The sequence below is a fragment of the Bombus fervidus genome, chromosome 6, assembly GCF_041682495.2.
Source record: "Bombus fervidus isolate BK054 chromosome 6, iyBomFerv1, whole genome shotgun sequence".
In the NCBI taxonomy this organism is placed as follows: domain Eukaryota; kingdom Metazoa; phylum Arthropoda; class Insecta; order Hymenoptera; family Apidae; genus Bombus; species Bombus fervidus.
In genome coordinates, this window is record NC_091522.1 from 13882889 (window position 1) to 13900343 (window position 17455).

General features: G+C 47.1%; 1 protein-coding gene across 1 annotated transcript in view; it reads left to right on the forward strand.

The window, feature by feature from the left end:
* LOC139988584 (kin of IRRE-like protein 3) overlaps nt 1-17455 on the forward strand; it is a 110612-nt gene that overhangs the window by 90248 nt on the left and 2909 nt on the right. Inside the window, exons 4-12 of the mRNA XM_072006196.1 lie at nt 164-299; nt 2860-3068; nt 9625-9894; nt 10433-10541; nt 10980-11166; nt 12086-12224; nt 12761-12948; nt 13216-13349; nt 13687-13921. Coding sequence (XP_071862297.1) covers nt 164-299; nt 2860-3068; nt 9625-9894; nt 10433-10541; nt 10980-11166; nt 12086-12224; nt 12761-12948; nt 13216-13349; nt 13687-13921 — 1607 coding nt within the window. The remainder of the gene's footprint in view (nt 1-163; nt 300-2859; nt 3069-9624; nt 9895-10432; nt 10542-10979; nt 11167-12085; nt 12225-12760; nt 12949-13215; nt 13350-13686; nt 13922-17455) is intronic.

Below are 17455 nucleotides of genomic sequence, written 5' to 3' on the forward strand. Positions count from 1 at the left end.
TGGCGAACGATCGATAGATCTGACAAGGGTAATCAACGACGAAGCGATTAAATGATAACGCAACGATAACGGCCGACGTCCAGAGAAACGTCAGAGCGCATGACTCGGAATATCCAGTCGCGCGACGGCCAAATTAACCTCTGCTAATTTTCTCTCATTCCAGTCAGCCCTCAGCGACCGCAGATAGAGTACGCGGATCGTCTAATTATACCTGGCAGCAACGTGACAGCCCGAGCAGGTGAGATCGCTACGCTCACTTGCAGAGCGCGGTATGGGAATCCTTCGCCTCTAATTAAATGGTTCGTAATTGTTGCATCGTAGATTCCGTACTACTTATCGTCTTCCACCAGCCCCTACTCGTCGCGGTCTTTTTCCCCCCCTCGATTCTCGCGTTTCAGCTGCCTCGAATCCGTTCGAAGCCGGAAGATCATCGATTCTATTCCAACACAATGTACGAGAATATACTGTCGATCCTTGGATCTCCGTTTTCGTTCGATTCGAGGCCGCCGCTCGCCGTGTTTGTTCGAATTTCAGCAGCAGACCGAGCCGAAACGAAGCGAACCGCGCCACGGGAATTTCGAGGAGCCGTCTGTCGCAAATCGAGCGAGATGAAAGAGATCGGCAAAAGGTCAAGCAGGAAATTGAAACGTAGTAGCTCGTGCCGGAAGGATCCGAGTAATAACGTTGGTTTCCAAGAGGAAGCTTTGAATGCTTTTAGATTGCAGCCGCTTTCTAGACGGTGTGCTCGCGTTCAATCATCGTCGAGTAACGCTGCTCCTTTTCGGGATTGATTCGATTAGCTCGCGCCGGCTCCCAGTTGATTTCGCCTCGCGGACTTTCGACAACTTAATTCCAGCCGTATCTTTCACGCGCTGTTCACCGTCGACACAGCGAGCGGATGTCGTTTCTCGGTAATCGAACGATTACCGTTGTAATTGCTCCGAGTTGCCGACGCTCCAGACGAACGCGCGCCTCGTCGACTATGGGGTGGACTAAATGGCCGAGTCGCGACCGTACGAGCCGGCAGGAACTGCACAGAGAAACGCGTAAAGGATCGAATCTAATTTTTAAATTGAATTCCCGTGTTGCAACGAAGTCACTTTGTCAATCGTAAAAAGAAACGGAGCAGAGTGTCCTCCGTTCCAGAGCTATTATTTCGAGATAGAGAGTGAGAGAGAGAGAGAGAGAAAGAGAGAGACAGTGCTCTACCGAGTCTCGTCCGATACATGCACAGTCTCATTTGTTCGAGGAGCCAGTTAGTTTTCCCTGTGCGAACATCCCAGCTCGTAATGCACCCTGTGGATCTTGCCGATGGTGGCACGGCTCGGTCGGTTGCCCATGAATAATCATGATCCATTCCGACCGGTATCTAGACGAAGTTAAGAGGCTACCAGGGTTTGCTTGCACCCCAGAGGCGCAGAAACAACAGAAAGCACGCGACCGAACGAAACCAACGGTTCTAGCAAACGCGATAGCTTACGCGAGAAACGTTGATTAACTTGTAGACGAATCACCGGACCAGGCTAGGAACGCGGTAACTTCGACGTCGGTCTAGTCAAATTCGGGCCAATGTCGCGACAAGCATCTCTCCCTCTCTCTCTTCTCGTAACGCCTCGCCCTTTTTCGCTGAAATTATACTGATCGATAGGCGCCAAGTGTATGCGACACGCATAAAACGATTCGATCGTTTCCGAGTTTACGGACCCTGCGTTCACGGCTCTGATAGACTTTGCGATTACTGCAACGAATCGACTTTGCAGCCATGTAACGCGATCGGTATAAATTCGTAAGAGACTTCGGCAGCTTATAATTTAAAGGATTTTACGATTTACGAGCGCTCCTTTTTTTTTTAGATGACGCTCGTTGCCGCGATCGATCGGAACGACGAAACGAATCGTTCGTCGGGTACTTTGTCCGCGAGAAAAACGACTCTGAAAAACGATCGAACCTCTAAGTCCAGCCGCGTTTATAATTCTCCATCGTGTTTTTATAAAAACGGTAATTCATAAACAGAGAAGTACGTACTACTCTTTCCACGAGGAATATTTAAATGTTTCTGTAGGAGGACAGAAAAATGGTTCGATCGAACAAAAGGATGCAACTCGTGCCATCGAATGAACCAACGGAGAACGCTCTTTAACCCGAAGAATTGATTATGCCCGTTCTTTCTCTCTTACATGCAAATCCGGCAACTTTGTACACGTTACACGTATGCGCATCTTGCATTTCTCTAGCTCTTCGAGTATCCTCTTCCAGTCCACCTTCTATGCACCGCCGGTCCACGTATCGACGGATACGTTCGCGTTGTTATTTATCGGAGGAACTGCAGCGTAGCGGCGTGCGCCGCGTCCTATCAGCGCGATAAATAATCCGAACTAAGTAGATTCAGCCGTTTTACAAAGACGCGTGTAAATTGCCGCGTCAAAGGAGAAATTATGGCGATCATCGGGTTTCCCTGCTCGCCTCTTCGCCCCATCGATGTTTCTCGCGACGACGCAAAGGCCAGAAAATCGCTGCTTTCCTCGAGAGATACACCGTTCGCAACAACGATGAAATCTCTGCTTCGCGACTCGAGATACTCGGAGATTTCGGAATGGCGAGGCAAACTCGGGCTGATTACCTGCTTCGATCTTTGGTTTCGTAGAAAAGGAAAAGGAGCAAAGGAGAACGAGAAGACGGGAGAGACAGGGCCGAACAAAGAGAGGGAGGGCGATGTCGAGGGAAAAGAGAAACACGGTGCGAGTCTGCGAAGAAGATCGCGGCGAGATGGAGGGCTCGGTGTCCGTGAGATTTCATTCCGTGCACGCTTGTTACGAAGCAGCCATTGGAAATGCAAATTTTCGGGGGAAATGTTCGTAGGTACGTGGGCGAGACCGAGGTGAGGACTCTGAGGCCTCAGGTAAACTCCACGGAGATAGACAACCCCCGCACCTGGGCTACCTACAGCATCTGCGAGATCATGGCGGAAAGATCGCGTTACGGACAACCGATTCGATGCGTCGCCATTCATCCAGCTTACGACAACCCCACCATGTCCTCGAGCACGGAAGTCAGGTTCGACGTTCGATGTGAGTATGTCTTCTTACGTTACGTTACTCGCTCGGGACAGTCTTAAAGAAGAAAATTTGCCCGAGTTACCGAGTTAAGAAACATTTACGGCCGTAACTGTTCAACGATTACGGGCTCACGTACTTTCGCTTCGTTCGAGCGAAGGGAACGAAGCTCAATCGCACAGCTGAGCAATAATTTTAATCGACGCCTAGTCGATATTGTGAACAAATGTTGTTTCTAGAATGTCTTATTTTAACGTTGCAGCGGGCAGCGTGGTAGGCGCAACGGATTAAGATCGAGGGAAATTAATTCGGGAAACTAGTTTAACAAACGATATCGAGTTACAACAACGTCGCGGCTTAATGATTTTAGTATAAACGGAATTTAGGTTTGCCATAAAGGTTACCCTTATTATAAGTCCTACCATAACGTGCTGGTCGCTCTCGTTAATAACAGGGATTAGCAAAGAGATTAATATTTAATAATAATCATCGTTATCCGACCGGCTCTCAAGGATGAAGATACTTTGCGGATCAAGCGACCCTCGAGCCAACTTTCCACCGAGCCGCCAACTTTTTTAACGAGATCTCCGCGGTTGAAAACAATTTTTCGCGATGCAGCGAAATCACGTCGGTCGAAAGACGCGCAAGTAATTTCGAGATATCCACGGAAGTTCGATCGCGCTCGGCTGGCGCGCTGAATTTGTATGCATTCCCGTGAACCGACGCACACCGAGGAAACCTAAGACGAAGAGCGAAATTAAAATTCTAGCGATGCTTCGACTCGTGCAGAACAGACAAAAGCGGGGAAAAAATGGTTCCTTTTAGCCACCTGATGAAACATTGCCCTCTCCGGCATTCGCGCAACCAGACACGCTTCGATATCCCGGTTTCCGACTATCCCGCGTACACATGTACGTTGAACGTTTTAATCAGCGCTCGTTTTCTGCTTTTAGCCGAGCTGCTGGTACGCGAGAGTCCATTACCACGCTGTCGTTGTAACGTTGGTGAAACGTTACGCGTAGCAAAGGTGGAAGCGATATACCGTGCGGTATCGTTGATTAATTGCGCTTATCTAGAAACGCTTGGTACGCGCAAAGACGATTACGAAGGATATCGATATCGAGCGAAACGGGGATTATTCAAAGAGTTGGTTATGACGTTGGTTAGAACGTTCAATGACGATGATTTGGCCGAGGGAGCAGGGTGAAAAAACATGAGCGCAACAAATAAATCGCTGTTAACGGGTGATCGACAGGAAGGGTGCGTGTGCTGACCTCAACCCCTAGCGGAGCAGGAACCTCTACCAAGCCAACGATTTAACTGTGTACACAGGCGCTGGTAACCGCGGTGCCCTCATCAATCTCCCTCAAAACGCGCCGCCTCGACATCCTGCTTTTCGACCTTATCGACAATTCCAGCTCCGCTGCATCGTCCAACAATTTTGAATCGTTTTTTACGAAACATCGCGACGAACAACGATGACTAATGGCCGGCGAATCGATTCGGCCGGCCGAAACGACGCCTCCAACACACTTTCGTAGCCTCGGGGAAATATCAGCCTCGGGCGAGCAACGATCAAACAAACGAAACCAAGGAAATATTAATAATCGAGATTTCTGTTTCGCCAACGGCGAGCAATCGTCGGTTTTCTCGATCGGCGCTCGAATAACGCGCGTATAGCAAAGTATAACCAATCCACCGCCTGTCACCCACTCCTCCCTTCTTTATCTCGATACCCAATCTGTAATTTAACCGCGACCAACTGTCATTCGTAATCGAATTGCGAATCGATCGCAATTTTTCTTCTATTAATCGGTTCCGTCCCAGCCCATTCCGTCCTACCCCCAAACTCAAACTCTCGACCCTCTACCATCGACGCCAAGTAATTCGTTCCGGGTGAAATCGAGTTGGAGCTTGAGTCCTCGCCCGCGATTCCTACGGGAATCCTGCCGACAGTAGACGCGCGAGATGCGGTTTACAAGTATTACCGGGCAGAAATGGAGACACAGAGGTGGCTTGACGCGTATATTGATTAGGGGCATTAGCCGACTGGGACTTTCCGAGGCAAATTGAAAAGTTCGCCTCAAAGCGCAGATATATTCCATGTTCATGCCGCGTCGATCGAAACGCCCACGGGAATTTCGAATCATCCGGTCGTTTCGCTATCCTCGCCCCGTCTGACCGTCCTCTTCTGACCCGCCCTCTTCTCGCGCTGTTCAATCCAGGGCCGATACACCGTTTACTTTGCCACAACGACAGCTTACAGTGCGTTGATACGCTTTTCACCGATCGGTCACGACCGATGCAAGCGGATCGACATCCGCTCGTTTCCGCCTATTTCGGACGCACGCTTTTTCGTCAAAATTTTGTCAAATGTCTATACGATACATGTACGCACTTTTGAAAATTTTACCGCGCGAATCGATAGCACGGAGACGCGCGACGAACAAAGTGGCGGCATTGGTTGCGTGTGGATGAGCGTAGCAACGAGCTTCGCGCGACGCTCGTCGAATTAACAATATTCCCGGTAACGAGAATAATTAGATTTTTCTGAACAAAGGGAGACACGAACGGTCAAGAAGATGTAAAGCAAACGCGTCTAAGGCAGGCTGACACGAGAATCGGTTATTCGTTGAAGCGTATTTCTGGCAGTCGTTCTTTAGGTGAACTTCAAACGGGCGTGTTTTTATAGACGGTGATGACGTTGGATCGAACAAAAGGTGGGAAGGGTTAAAACAAAGAGAGTGAAAAAGCGGAGGCGCGCGAGCGGCCGGCTTTTGTGTCGCGAAACAGAAATTTCCGTTTCAACCCGTTTCCCCTTGGAGAAAATTTTTCATCGTCGACCCTCGCTAATTAACCCACCGTACGCGAATTCGTTAATTAACCTCTATCCGATGTATCATCTACAAAACAGGCTGTACACGCGAAACGAGAAAAACGCCGACACGCTGACAAATATTTAAATATTGATAAAAGCATATATTTACCGGTGAAGCCAAGATAAAATAACAAAGTAAATGTAAATACAACCGTTAAAGTTCCTCTTTTTCCGCGATACCGTTTACTGCGTGGTGGTGCGCCGGACAATTTGCAAACAAAGCTAAAACGCTTCCGACGTTCTTTATCCTAACCTTGTGCCTCGAAAGCGAATAAAAGATAAAAGGGGACCAAATATCGCATCGCGATGTTTCGAATCGAATCGTTGCGAACGAACAAAACGATCGGAAATTTTTCGTCGCGCGCTCGCAAATTTATCGTCCCTCCGCTTCGTTCCCCCAGCGTGATAATGAATTTGTTTCGATCAACGTTGCGCTCGTTTGCTCGTAATTTACTGGTACCGATGCTGATCGAATATTCATGAAGCATTGTTCGAAAACGAATACCGAGCTACAGAATTTATTGAAAACTCCAGGAGAGGCTGACGCGATTTATGCACCGGGCACGTAGTTTTCCAATGTACAGCTGACGGGCCGGTGTGTTTCCCGCAGTCTTCTGCAAACTTCAAAACGGTTGCAACTGTAACACAGCGTTGTAGCACGGCAGCCGCGTGGTAAGCCTGGACGCCAAATTTTTTTTTCACCATCGATCGCCTCCCGTTGCTTTTCCTTCGTGTCTATTTCCATTGCGCTCCTCGTTCATAATCGAAAATACAACAACATCGAAGACATAGGACCGATCGACCAGACTCGCTTCGTGCTCATTATGGCTTCGACGATGGAAACTCTATACGCGGCCAAGTATACAACGCTACAGTATCCTTAGAATCTTCAGCCGCCAGAGACGAATTTACGAGCAAAGAAATTTATAAGAAAGCAGAAATATAATCGTTCGGTTTATGGCGAGCGTCGAGAGGTTGTCGATGGTGACGAGTCAAAGGAGAGACCGGAAGAACAGAAATGACAACGACGAGCCACGCTTTCGAGGATGCCAATCACGGCGGCTAACGTTCGCGTTTGCGTCTCTCGATGCGGAACAAACGCGCGGAATAGAGTTCCAGAGAACAGGTGAAAGAAAAACAAAAGAAAATAGGTTGGTCGATCGAAACAGCTGTGCAGGCTTTTCCGCGGAGAAACACGCGGTGCAACCAAATAAATAGGGTTGACCGGTTTGACACACACTGGCAGAGGGACACCTCTAGCGTGCACAACCACGCGCACAGCAGACCAGTGTCCTATAAAACACAGACAGCCACGGTAAAAAGGGTAATAGAGGGGAAAGGGAGCCAGAGAGAGGGAAAGGAAAATGGGAAAGGGTGGACAGAGCGAGCAACAAACAAAGAGAGGATGCAGTTGAAATTGTGAATGGGTCAGCGAGTGTTCGTTCGCGCGTATTTCGAAATCATTGTTACGTGAAATGAACAGCTGCGCGAGCTACCTGCACTCTACCTACACGACGATTCGATTCGATTCGATTCGACAGCATCGCGCCGACCGGCTTTTTCATTTTCCACATCTTCCTAGGACGTTCCGCTTCACACCTGAACAGTACGGGACCTGTCCGTGTTTCGCAAATTAATCCATCAGCCTTCGAAAAAAAAAAATTCCACGTTAACGTGCGTCACCATGAGCCTTACACCGATGCTTCTTCGCCTGGTATTACTTTTACAACGGAGGTTCGAGGCGCACTTCGAAATACGATTTGTCGAAACGCGAACCTCGTCGTTTCAAGCGCGAAATCGATTTTCGTCGTTTGAAATTACCGTCGCTGATCCGTTCGTCATGCTGTCCATCGAAAATCGTCTCTTAAATCGTCACGGTTCATGGAAAGTTTAAGTAAGCGCGAAAGGATCGTTCGATCCTAACCGAAGTAGGTAGGATGTTCGTTAGTTGCGCGACAAAAGAAACACTTAATCGGAGAATCGAGTTACGGTGTAGCCGAGTTCTCGCGAGACACAGGCAAGAGAAGGTTGGAGACGAGTTTGTACGGGCTGTGTCTATCCGATTTAGCCGCTTCTCTTTGCGAGTTGCGTAATCGTATTTCCAAGTCTGAATACGAGCTTGTTATTTTTGGCCCTCGGGGAAATAGGTCGGCACTGAAATTATTAATTAATACAATTTGGATCCGTATTCCAACATTAATTAACCATCATTTGTGACGTTTCCCGGTGGCTGCCGCGCAGTTTCATTGGTTTAAATCAACGGGAAGAGCCTGTAGGTAGCCAAGAGGGGGTAATTGTATATTAACACGGTAAATTATTTTCCACGTCCAGTGCCTTTAATCGAGAGCTTTGTCGGGATCAAAACCGGACAAACGAGGGTGAAAAGCGAACGACCCTCCCTTTCGCGATATTCTTCGACGGGCCTTCAACCATAACCCCGTCGATCGATCCCTTCAACCGCGTAATTGCTTTCGCTGAAAAATACAACGTAACGCGTCAATTCAATGCAAGTTAATCGAATACAGAGAGAGAGAGAGAGAGAGAGAGAGCGGCATCAACTAGTTTGATAGACTGCATTTATCGAAACGTGATTTCCAGTAAATCCATTCGATGCTTCGACCGATGCATTATTTCATCTCGGTTACAAGCTTTGCCTCGCCATCTTTTATCGTAAGAGACCAATTAAATTTCCCTTCATTTTCCTTTCCCTTTACGCGCGGACGAAGGGTTGATCCGTCGATCGATCCGAATACGTCGATTCAAACCGAAACGAGGAAGAGGGCAACAGAAGAGGCAAAGGAAAAGGCCGGTAGAATTTTCCTAGGCTGGGACGAGACGCGCACACATCGATTAACCAGAGAGACCGGAATCAGCCAGTGTGCTGTTTCAGCTGGTTTCTCTGTTTTTCCCGTTTGGAAAACAGCCGCAGGATTAACTGCGCGCAGGTGTAATTGAATTTTTCGTGAGCCGCGGCTAACTAATTATTTCTGACAAGGAATAACGAAACGGCGGGTTACTGATCCAACTTTGATTCATTATTTCGAGGTTTGTATGTTAGCTTGCGTGCTCTTCCTCTCTCTCTCTCTCTCTCTTTCTATTTCTCTCTCTCTTTCTGAGTGTTACGCTCGCGTGCCATTGTTTTCCATTCCATTATCGGGCTCTCTCAGTGTGTTGCCTTTTTTCCTACCGGTCCGAAGGAACACCGAGAGAGAAACATCTTTGTTCGGATCGAACGCGAGAATAAACTGATCGAACGGGCGGTCGACACGTAGCAGTCGTCGGGCCAACCCTTCGACTCTATGTGCCGCTTCTTTCAGATGATACGATCCGGATCCACTTTTAATTACGCGCTCATTAACGAAGGATTGAATCTGAAAACTTGCTACTGCAACCAGCGTTTACTCTCGCAACCGGTGTTTATTTTTCCGCCGTGTTCCGCGAGTCGGCGCGCTATGATTAAAGCTCTGATAGCAATTCTCGTCCGCGATTTCAATTAAACTCTCCTCTCTTCTCCATCGAATCAACCACCCTGCCCCAACCACCGACAGTTTTTCTTTCCTTTCTTTAAGGAGAAAATTAATTTCCTCACTCTAGGCCGTTAGGTGACGAGCGTGTAACCGCGAAAGTATAATTAAAATTTCGCTTGTTCGAAGGCGCGGCGTAAGAGGATCGGACGAAATGAAAATGTTTCAGACGCGCCCGAGACGAGACTGGTCGGTGTGCCGACCGGGCAACTGGAAGAAGGTCGTGATCAGTTGGAGATTCGATGTCTAGCCGACGCGAATCCCCCAGCCTCGATCCTCTGGAGGAGAACGAAAAGCCCAGGAGTGGCCGAAGTGGCGAGTATCGGAGAAACGCTGCTATTCTCGCCGATCTATAGGAATCACGCGGCCGTCTATATCTGCGAAGCGGCCAACACCGAGGGTGAAAGCAGCCCTGTGTCCGTTCAAGTGTCCGTCAACTGTAAGTGTCGTCGGCCTCGTTTCCACTTTCCAAGCTTCCTGCTACTCGAGGTCTGCCAATCGTTCTCAAAGTATCAGCGATTAACCCTTCTATACTCGAGACAGGCTTGTAAACGGCCGTATACTTTCAACCAACCGCTTTGTGAATAAAAATAGCGTTAGAATCTCCGGCCGGTGCTCGATTATGGCTCGATAACGCGGCCCGACCGCAAAGACGGTCGACCCCGGGACACGATAATCATCGAAGCGTCGAAACGCGTTCGCAAGTGGCTCGCTGAATAGTTTCGAGACGGTATTTGCGTTAGAGCAGCGAGATACTTGCCGGCTTTCAGGTTGTTTTCAACAGTTTCGGTTCCTCGTCCTACACAAACTTTCCCAAGCAGCTATCGCGGTCAAGAATTAGTAAAACGAGAACCGTTAAACGCGATCATCGTCGGCACTCGGTTCACGCGAACACCGTTAGCGAACATTCCAACGCTTACTCCGGATATCGGCGAACGCGATCGATGGAGCTAGAGAACCGTCTGGTTTTCACGCAGATCCGCCGACGATCAGCTCAGTGGGCCCGGATCGGCTGACTACAGCGTTACTTTTTTCCGGAGCCTCGTTCGAGTGCAACGCCGACGCGATGCCACCGGCTGAATACAGGTGACCTATTCGTCGACTGTTTCCAACCCTCGCATTCTTTTTCTTTCTTCTCGTTCAAATCATTTCCTTTTCTCATCCTCCAGCTTTTGCCGCTTCACTTTCACCTTTGAATCTTTAGTTTGCACGCCAACACGCCATGAATCATCCTGAAAATGGACTCGCTATAAGCTATGTATAATTTACCATTTTGTCTTATTTGTTCTGTAAACGTGTGCTTGTCATAATCTGCGTTTGTTTGTATACTTGTTGCACCTTTACGTTCGCCACGTGCCACGGACGTTATCCGTATTTACGAGCGTCCCGAATCACGTGGTTAAAATGGTTCCCGCTAGTGTAATGGTAAACGTCGTTGCACGCGATAGTTATACAGTAGCGAAAGAGCAATGGGTGAACGTGTCGAACTGAAATGCGACAATGGCTTTTTCAACTCCGCCCCAGATGGGCCCAGATCTTCACCGATGGTCGGATGCCATTGGAATGCGGTACCGGACAGCGATTGATCCTGACGAACGTGACGTACGAGCAACAGGGTCAATACATATGTCTCGCCTCGAACAAGATCAATGGGAACGTCAGAGAAGTTAAAAGCGATCCTGTATCCCTGCAAGTGGTCGGCGCGCCCAGGGTAAGACGCAAATCAAACTCCTTACGTATAGTACGTTATCCCGAGCCCTGTACGCGTTCTCGAAAGGTCAACACGGCGCTGAAACGATGCAATCGGACTGCGAATTATTACGGGCGGATTAACTGGAAAAATTCGGTTCGTAGGAAAATCGAGCGAAAAAGGACGATGGTCGAGTTAAAATTGAATCGATTCGCGAGACACACGATACGCGTCGGAGAAGAGAAACGCGGAAGTTAACCGATTTTTAACGCGCTGCGATTATGGATTGTCCGTTCTACGCTTTTATTACGAAATCAATGCGATCGGAAAACAAACGATTGCTATCTGCAATTAATTAACAAAATTATGTTTGTTCGCTCTACGTGCTCGTCGATCTGTTGACGCAAACCCGCGACTACACCCTCCGCTCTGACATATTTAAATATGGAACGGGAAATTCGTATTTATCCCGAGCTCGTGTACAGGGGACGAGGAAGTGGAAAAATATACGTACGCACGTGCATATACGGGGGTGGAGTAAAACGTCATTTTCACGATACATTCGTCGGTTGATTGCAGTTACACTGGTTTCATACGCGCCGCTACGTTTTGTGTTCCATGATCCGCGCACCACTTGTGACCCCCGAATATTCCGTGCAATCGACGCGAAATATTTCACTCTTGCGCGAGAGTTGCGCTAGCCACGAAATGTTCGTCAAATGATAATCGTTTGGAAGATAAAAGAAAGAAAAGAGGGAAATGAAAGTCAATTATCGACGGTTCCTTGCCAGTAACCGGACTCGTGCACTCGTAAACTTTCGTGTTCATTAAAACGGCGTGTAGGTGGAAAGTAGAACAGCGAGAACGCGATAGAGGACAAAGACGATGGAAGAACATTGAGAAAAGTAGGGTAGAAGGAGTTGCTTAACGTGTGTCGCAGGTGGTGAAACCGGCCATCACGGAGAAGTTTGTCGTGGCAACGACCGAAGGGAGCCCAGCGAAATTAGAGATCAGACTGTGTTCCGACCCGAAGCCCCGGCTCGTGGCTTGGGAATGGGGCAGCACCAGACTCCACGCCGGTTAGACTGCTTCCTAGCTCTACCGCCAAAAGTATTCGAGTCTTTGGTTTGCTCTTTCAGTTTTTTTTTTTTTTACGTACGTCTCTTCTCACTAATTGGCACTCCTTATTACTGAAAAGTGGTATACTCGCGATTAATTAATTCGAGCATCCCTTTAGCCGCAAGCTCCTCTTTAATTACCCGCCTTTTTCTCGCGTCCTCCTCAACGAGCCGAACCTCCAACTTCTACGACAAGCCTTCGATCCTTCACCAGATTCCCCACGTTCGACCGTCTCTCCATTCTCGAGATCACCCTATGCTTCGACCCTTTCCACGCGTTAGTTCACACTTTTTATCGGCCGTTGTTTAAGTAGAACGAGTTTGCTTCCTCGACATTTTTCGCTCGTTCGTTCTTTCTTTCTCTTTTCGTTCCTTCCCTTTTCGTTGTTTCCCATACAATTCATCTCGTTTCAGCGGTCCATGATCTTACGTTGATCGAACGTTTACGATTATAACGATGACGCTATCGGATTTAATTACTCGGCAAACGTTTGCAGGTGAAGTTCTGGAATCACGATATCGGGCGCTGGATCTAGAGCCGTTAGCGGTCGAGGATTGTTATATTGCCGTCTTAGAACTGACTAGCACGGTGAAGGAGGATCAGAGACTGTACCACGTAATCGTGGAGAACGATCGTGGAAGCGATCGCCGATCCCTGATGTTGAAAGTCGACGAACCAGGACAGGTAATTATAACGATATCTATTCGACGTGAAAGAATAAACCGACTAGCCGACGCGTTTCGAGCAAACGTTCTCGCCTGTCTTTTTCTCTCAACTTGCGAGAACAGATGGCCTAATTAAATAATTGAACAGAGTCTGTTGGTATTTAAATTAAAATAGCCGAGGACATATATATTCTGTACACGCGTGCTCGCTAGAACGCGCGCTCGAGACAATGTTTTCTGGGTTCCGGGAAAAAGCTCTTTTTTTCCTGCCGCGTATTTGTTACAGATTCCACTCGTTATCGGCGCTGTCGCTGGGTTTACGGTGCTCTCGGTGCTGGTAATGGGATTCGTTTGTTTCCTACGCTCGGATAGATGCTGCGTGGCCAGAAATACGGTGCCTGCGCTGCAGCAAGTGCATTGGTAAGCACGCGATATTGCGTCCCCTGGTGATTTGCACGAATAAACGTCGAAGCAATTTACATGGAAAACCTAGAGAACTCTTTTCAAGGAGACACATCCTCGCGGAGCACGTGCGCGCTAATGAATTATTCGACGCGCTATTTCCCTCGGTTGGCTTAATTGCTGGCGTCGCGAATCGACGTTAATTCGTCTCTGGGCGATTTTACGCCATCTTACGCGATCCAACGCGATATGCTTATCAACCGATCGAATCCGAGGGGTTACGCGAAAGCGAGAAAGCTACGAGGCTAAAGCAGCGACAGTGGAGAGCGGAACAGACAGTGGTGGTCTGTTTCAGCACGAAGGCTTCGAACACGATGATAGAGGATCCTCGCTTAGCCGTGGACACGATGGAACGCAACAGCCAGCAGTACGCGTCCGAGAAACGACCGAACCACGTTTTGAAACCTGTCCCGTCGCAACAGTATCAGCAAGAGTGTTATCAACACGATCCACCGCACCAACAGCAACATTATCAGAGGCATCATCATCATCACCACGGACAGCCTCACGGACCACAGTATACGCTTCAGGTCAGATAAGTTGATAGACAGAGAGACAAGAAACAAAAACTATTCTCACAGAGTAGAGTGACGATGTCGCTGAGCGACATCCTGCAAAACGTTGTTTTATTCCCTTTTCCCTTAGACCTGACTGTCTCTCTCTCCCTTCGTATAGCTGAACGAATGCACGAACGGTACACAATACGCATAGCACAACTTCCCTAGACACTGTGCTTTTCTTGCTCATTTTTCGAGCGAATCTCTGCTAACGGAAACGTACACGACGCAACACCATCCCCCGGGCAGCTCATTTTAATTTTCCATTCCCAACAGCGCCTAGTCAAGTTTTTCCATCGATCCTTTCGCTCTTGATTTTTCCTGGGATCTTCCCACGTTCCGTTTCTTTTTTTTTTTTTTCTTTTTATTTATCTATTTAAATCGCCAACTCGAGGAAAAAAATAAGCAACGAAACGAAATTCCCTTTGGATTTTTATCCGATGAGCGTTGCGTTCGGTCCATTGCAGCCGTGCAAAGGTACACGTTAAAAGTGAAATTTTTTTGCTCCCGCGAAAACTCGAGAAACGAGAGTGAGCCAACGTACGCGAAAAACAACGCGTAGAAGCATTCGGTCCGTGGCTGCATTCAAGTTACTTCGGTTTTCAACATTACCGTATCATCTCGTTCGATGCAGAATACCAAGCACGATCCCTTTTCTTCTTCTTTTTTTTTTTTTTTTTTTTTTTTGTCAAGAGTTTAAAGCTTCGAGAAAGATCAAAGATCTTTCAGCGTTTTATCGTTGGTTGTAACACAAGAGTTTCATATTCGAGAGTTTAGCATCCGTTACACCTTTCAGATATTTACGCATGACTTGAAGGCCCGCAAGACGTACAATTTCGTCTGGCACGAGAGAATCCATCGGTCTAACGGCTAACCAAGAAATTTTTACATCGCTGTATGTCTTGCTTGGTCTTGACTGAGCATTTCGCAGTCTTCGTCGTTCTTTCTCGTGTTCGCGCTTACCTTAGAACGATCTCACGATAGTCGAAAGCATCACGCTAAAATGATATATCGAGAGCATTTACGGCGAGAGTATTACAAATACACATTCTCGTGTTCCATAACGTCGGCGAATAAAAGTAGCTGGTATCAGACCGCGATGATTTCATTCCACCTATTTTTACGATATCGTCGATCGCGTTGTGTCTTCTCGTTAGATACCATTCGATCGGCAGTTCGCTCGTTCAAATTCCGTCGACGTATGAACGGAAAAGGAACGATATCAAAGGATACGCATGCATCCGCTATGCACGAGACATGGTGTAACGCTTTACAAAAATGATACATATATTATACAATTACCGATCATCGTCGTGTAAACTTGTATATACACATACACGTCGAAAGTATGTCACATTTTCCGTCTCGTATCGCAATAACGTCACGTTGACAATATAGACCTGCACAAGTATTGACCACTAGCCGCTGTCCCTACCCCGATCGAGATAGTCGTTTGAGTGATTTATACTGCCAGTAGGGTACATTACGCATGCATTTGGTTGCATCTAGACATCGCGGTATCCCTCTGCCAATTACCGCAACGTCCTTGTAGGTCGTAGGTAACGTCATTTAGATACGCGTACGTAAGTAGCGGTTGCAGCCACTTTTGCTTTAACGCGACTGCCACTTTCTCAAATCAGTCCGACTATTAGATCCTTTCCTTCTTAATTAACGGTGAACAATCGAACGAATAATCGGTTCACGAACGTTTTCTATACGGTTGGTGCTACGGGGGTCAGACTGTGTCTTGGAAGTAACGGCAAGTAGAAACGAACGTTGCAGGTCGGCCGCAAAAAGGAAAGGAATCCTAATTTAACTTTTCTCTCGAGCTATTTCGATGATATAATCTGACCCATTTCCGCGGGGCATCGCGTGGAAAACATACAGCAGGTAAATTAAGTATTAGAATTTTGAATGTTGTCTCTGTATTACTCAACAGAAACCAGAAATTGGTCGCGCGTTATAAGAGAAGCGGCTGTTGTACCGCGAAGAACGAGATTGGGTTAGGAGTTTGATTTGGTCCATCCGGCTTGCATCTTTCCCATCGCTTTCGTTTCGTTCTTGCATCCAAACAGCACTATTTCCAGGACGGGCGCGCGTTTGTCGGCGTTGTCGTTTCTAAACGAAAGACTGACTCTTATTTTAAAAAACAGTATACATACGTATACTTATTTCGTAAGTATACCATCGGCTGAATCATTGCCTGATCACTGTATATCGAGGTATCAAGGAGACGTCGAAAATTTATATATATATATATATGTTTTTTCGTCCAGTCGCGGGGAGACGCGTTCGCGTTGAAGCGCGTCAACGGGTGTCGTAAATTCCCGTTACGATTATAATAATCGACACCACGAGCAGGTCGATCTCCTTATTTCTTGTGGGATAATAGGGGTGTTTGTTTTGTAATACAACTGTAGTCTACAGTTATATAATATATATTTACAATAACTTACAACACTAGTTGCATAGACAGAAATTGATTGACTTCGTCGTATCGGAAAATACAGTAGTTGATTATTCGAGTGTTTAGAGAATAGCACCGTATTTGACTCGCTTTGATATGTTGAAGAACAAGCTTTGACTCGACTACCCGAAGATAGGAAGAACAGTTTTCTTGAGTTAACTTGAATAGCCGACGATTTGAAAATCGGTAGACTTGACTGCCCGAGGATTGATAGAACAGTAACAGACCCGTCTCGTACTATTAAGGAGGAAAGCTCGGTGTGGGTGTGCCCTTTTTGAACGCGGATTCGTTGTTCACATTTTTCGGTAGAAAAGCGAGGGTAACGATCCGCGATGCCCATCGGTTATAGCCAATGTTAATAAATAAAATACGAGGAGAAAGTCTCCTGCAGATGTGACTCTAAATAAACCTAAGGATCCATAAACCGGAAATACTTATATGAATAGAAATTAAACTAAAAGGATTCGGTTTATGGTGGTTCCTTGGGTTTATCGTAGGTCAGTGTAAGGAGGTGTAGGCCTTGGCAGCCAGACCGTGAGGGACGTCGCACGGACAATCTCGCACGACGTAACGGTACATATAGATGGTTGTGAAGATAATTATTTACGATAAATCTCATTACCGACAGATTTATTGTTATTATAATAACCGGACGGCAAACATCCGCCAATGTAATTAAAAGCCACGGATAATCGCATGTTCGATTACCGATCTATTCGTTTAAATAATCCAACTTCGAATAAGCGTATCAGCGATTACTGAGAATTACCCCTTCGAACGATTGGGATAGGTTACAGTAATGTTAATTACTAATCGAAGTTTACGATTATTCAGAACAATTCCGCGGCTCGATAACGTTAAGTTCCGTCTTGTACACACGCTTAACTGGTTTCTCCGAAAATCGATAGACAAGAGAGCAAATTGCTATTACTTAAACCGAACCGTGAAAAGGCGCAACGTGGGCGCTATCGCTACCAAACGAACGTTAATTTACGATGTAATTTAATCGTTCGAAGGGATTTCCCTTTGATTTGCGTTCG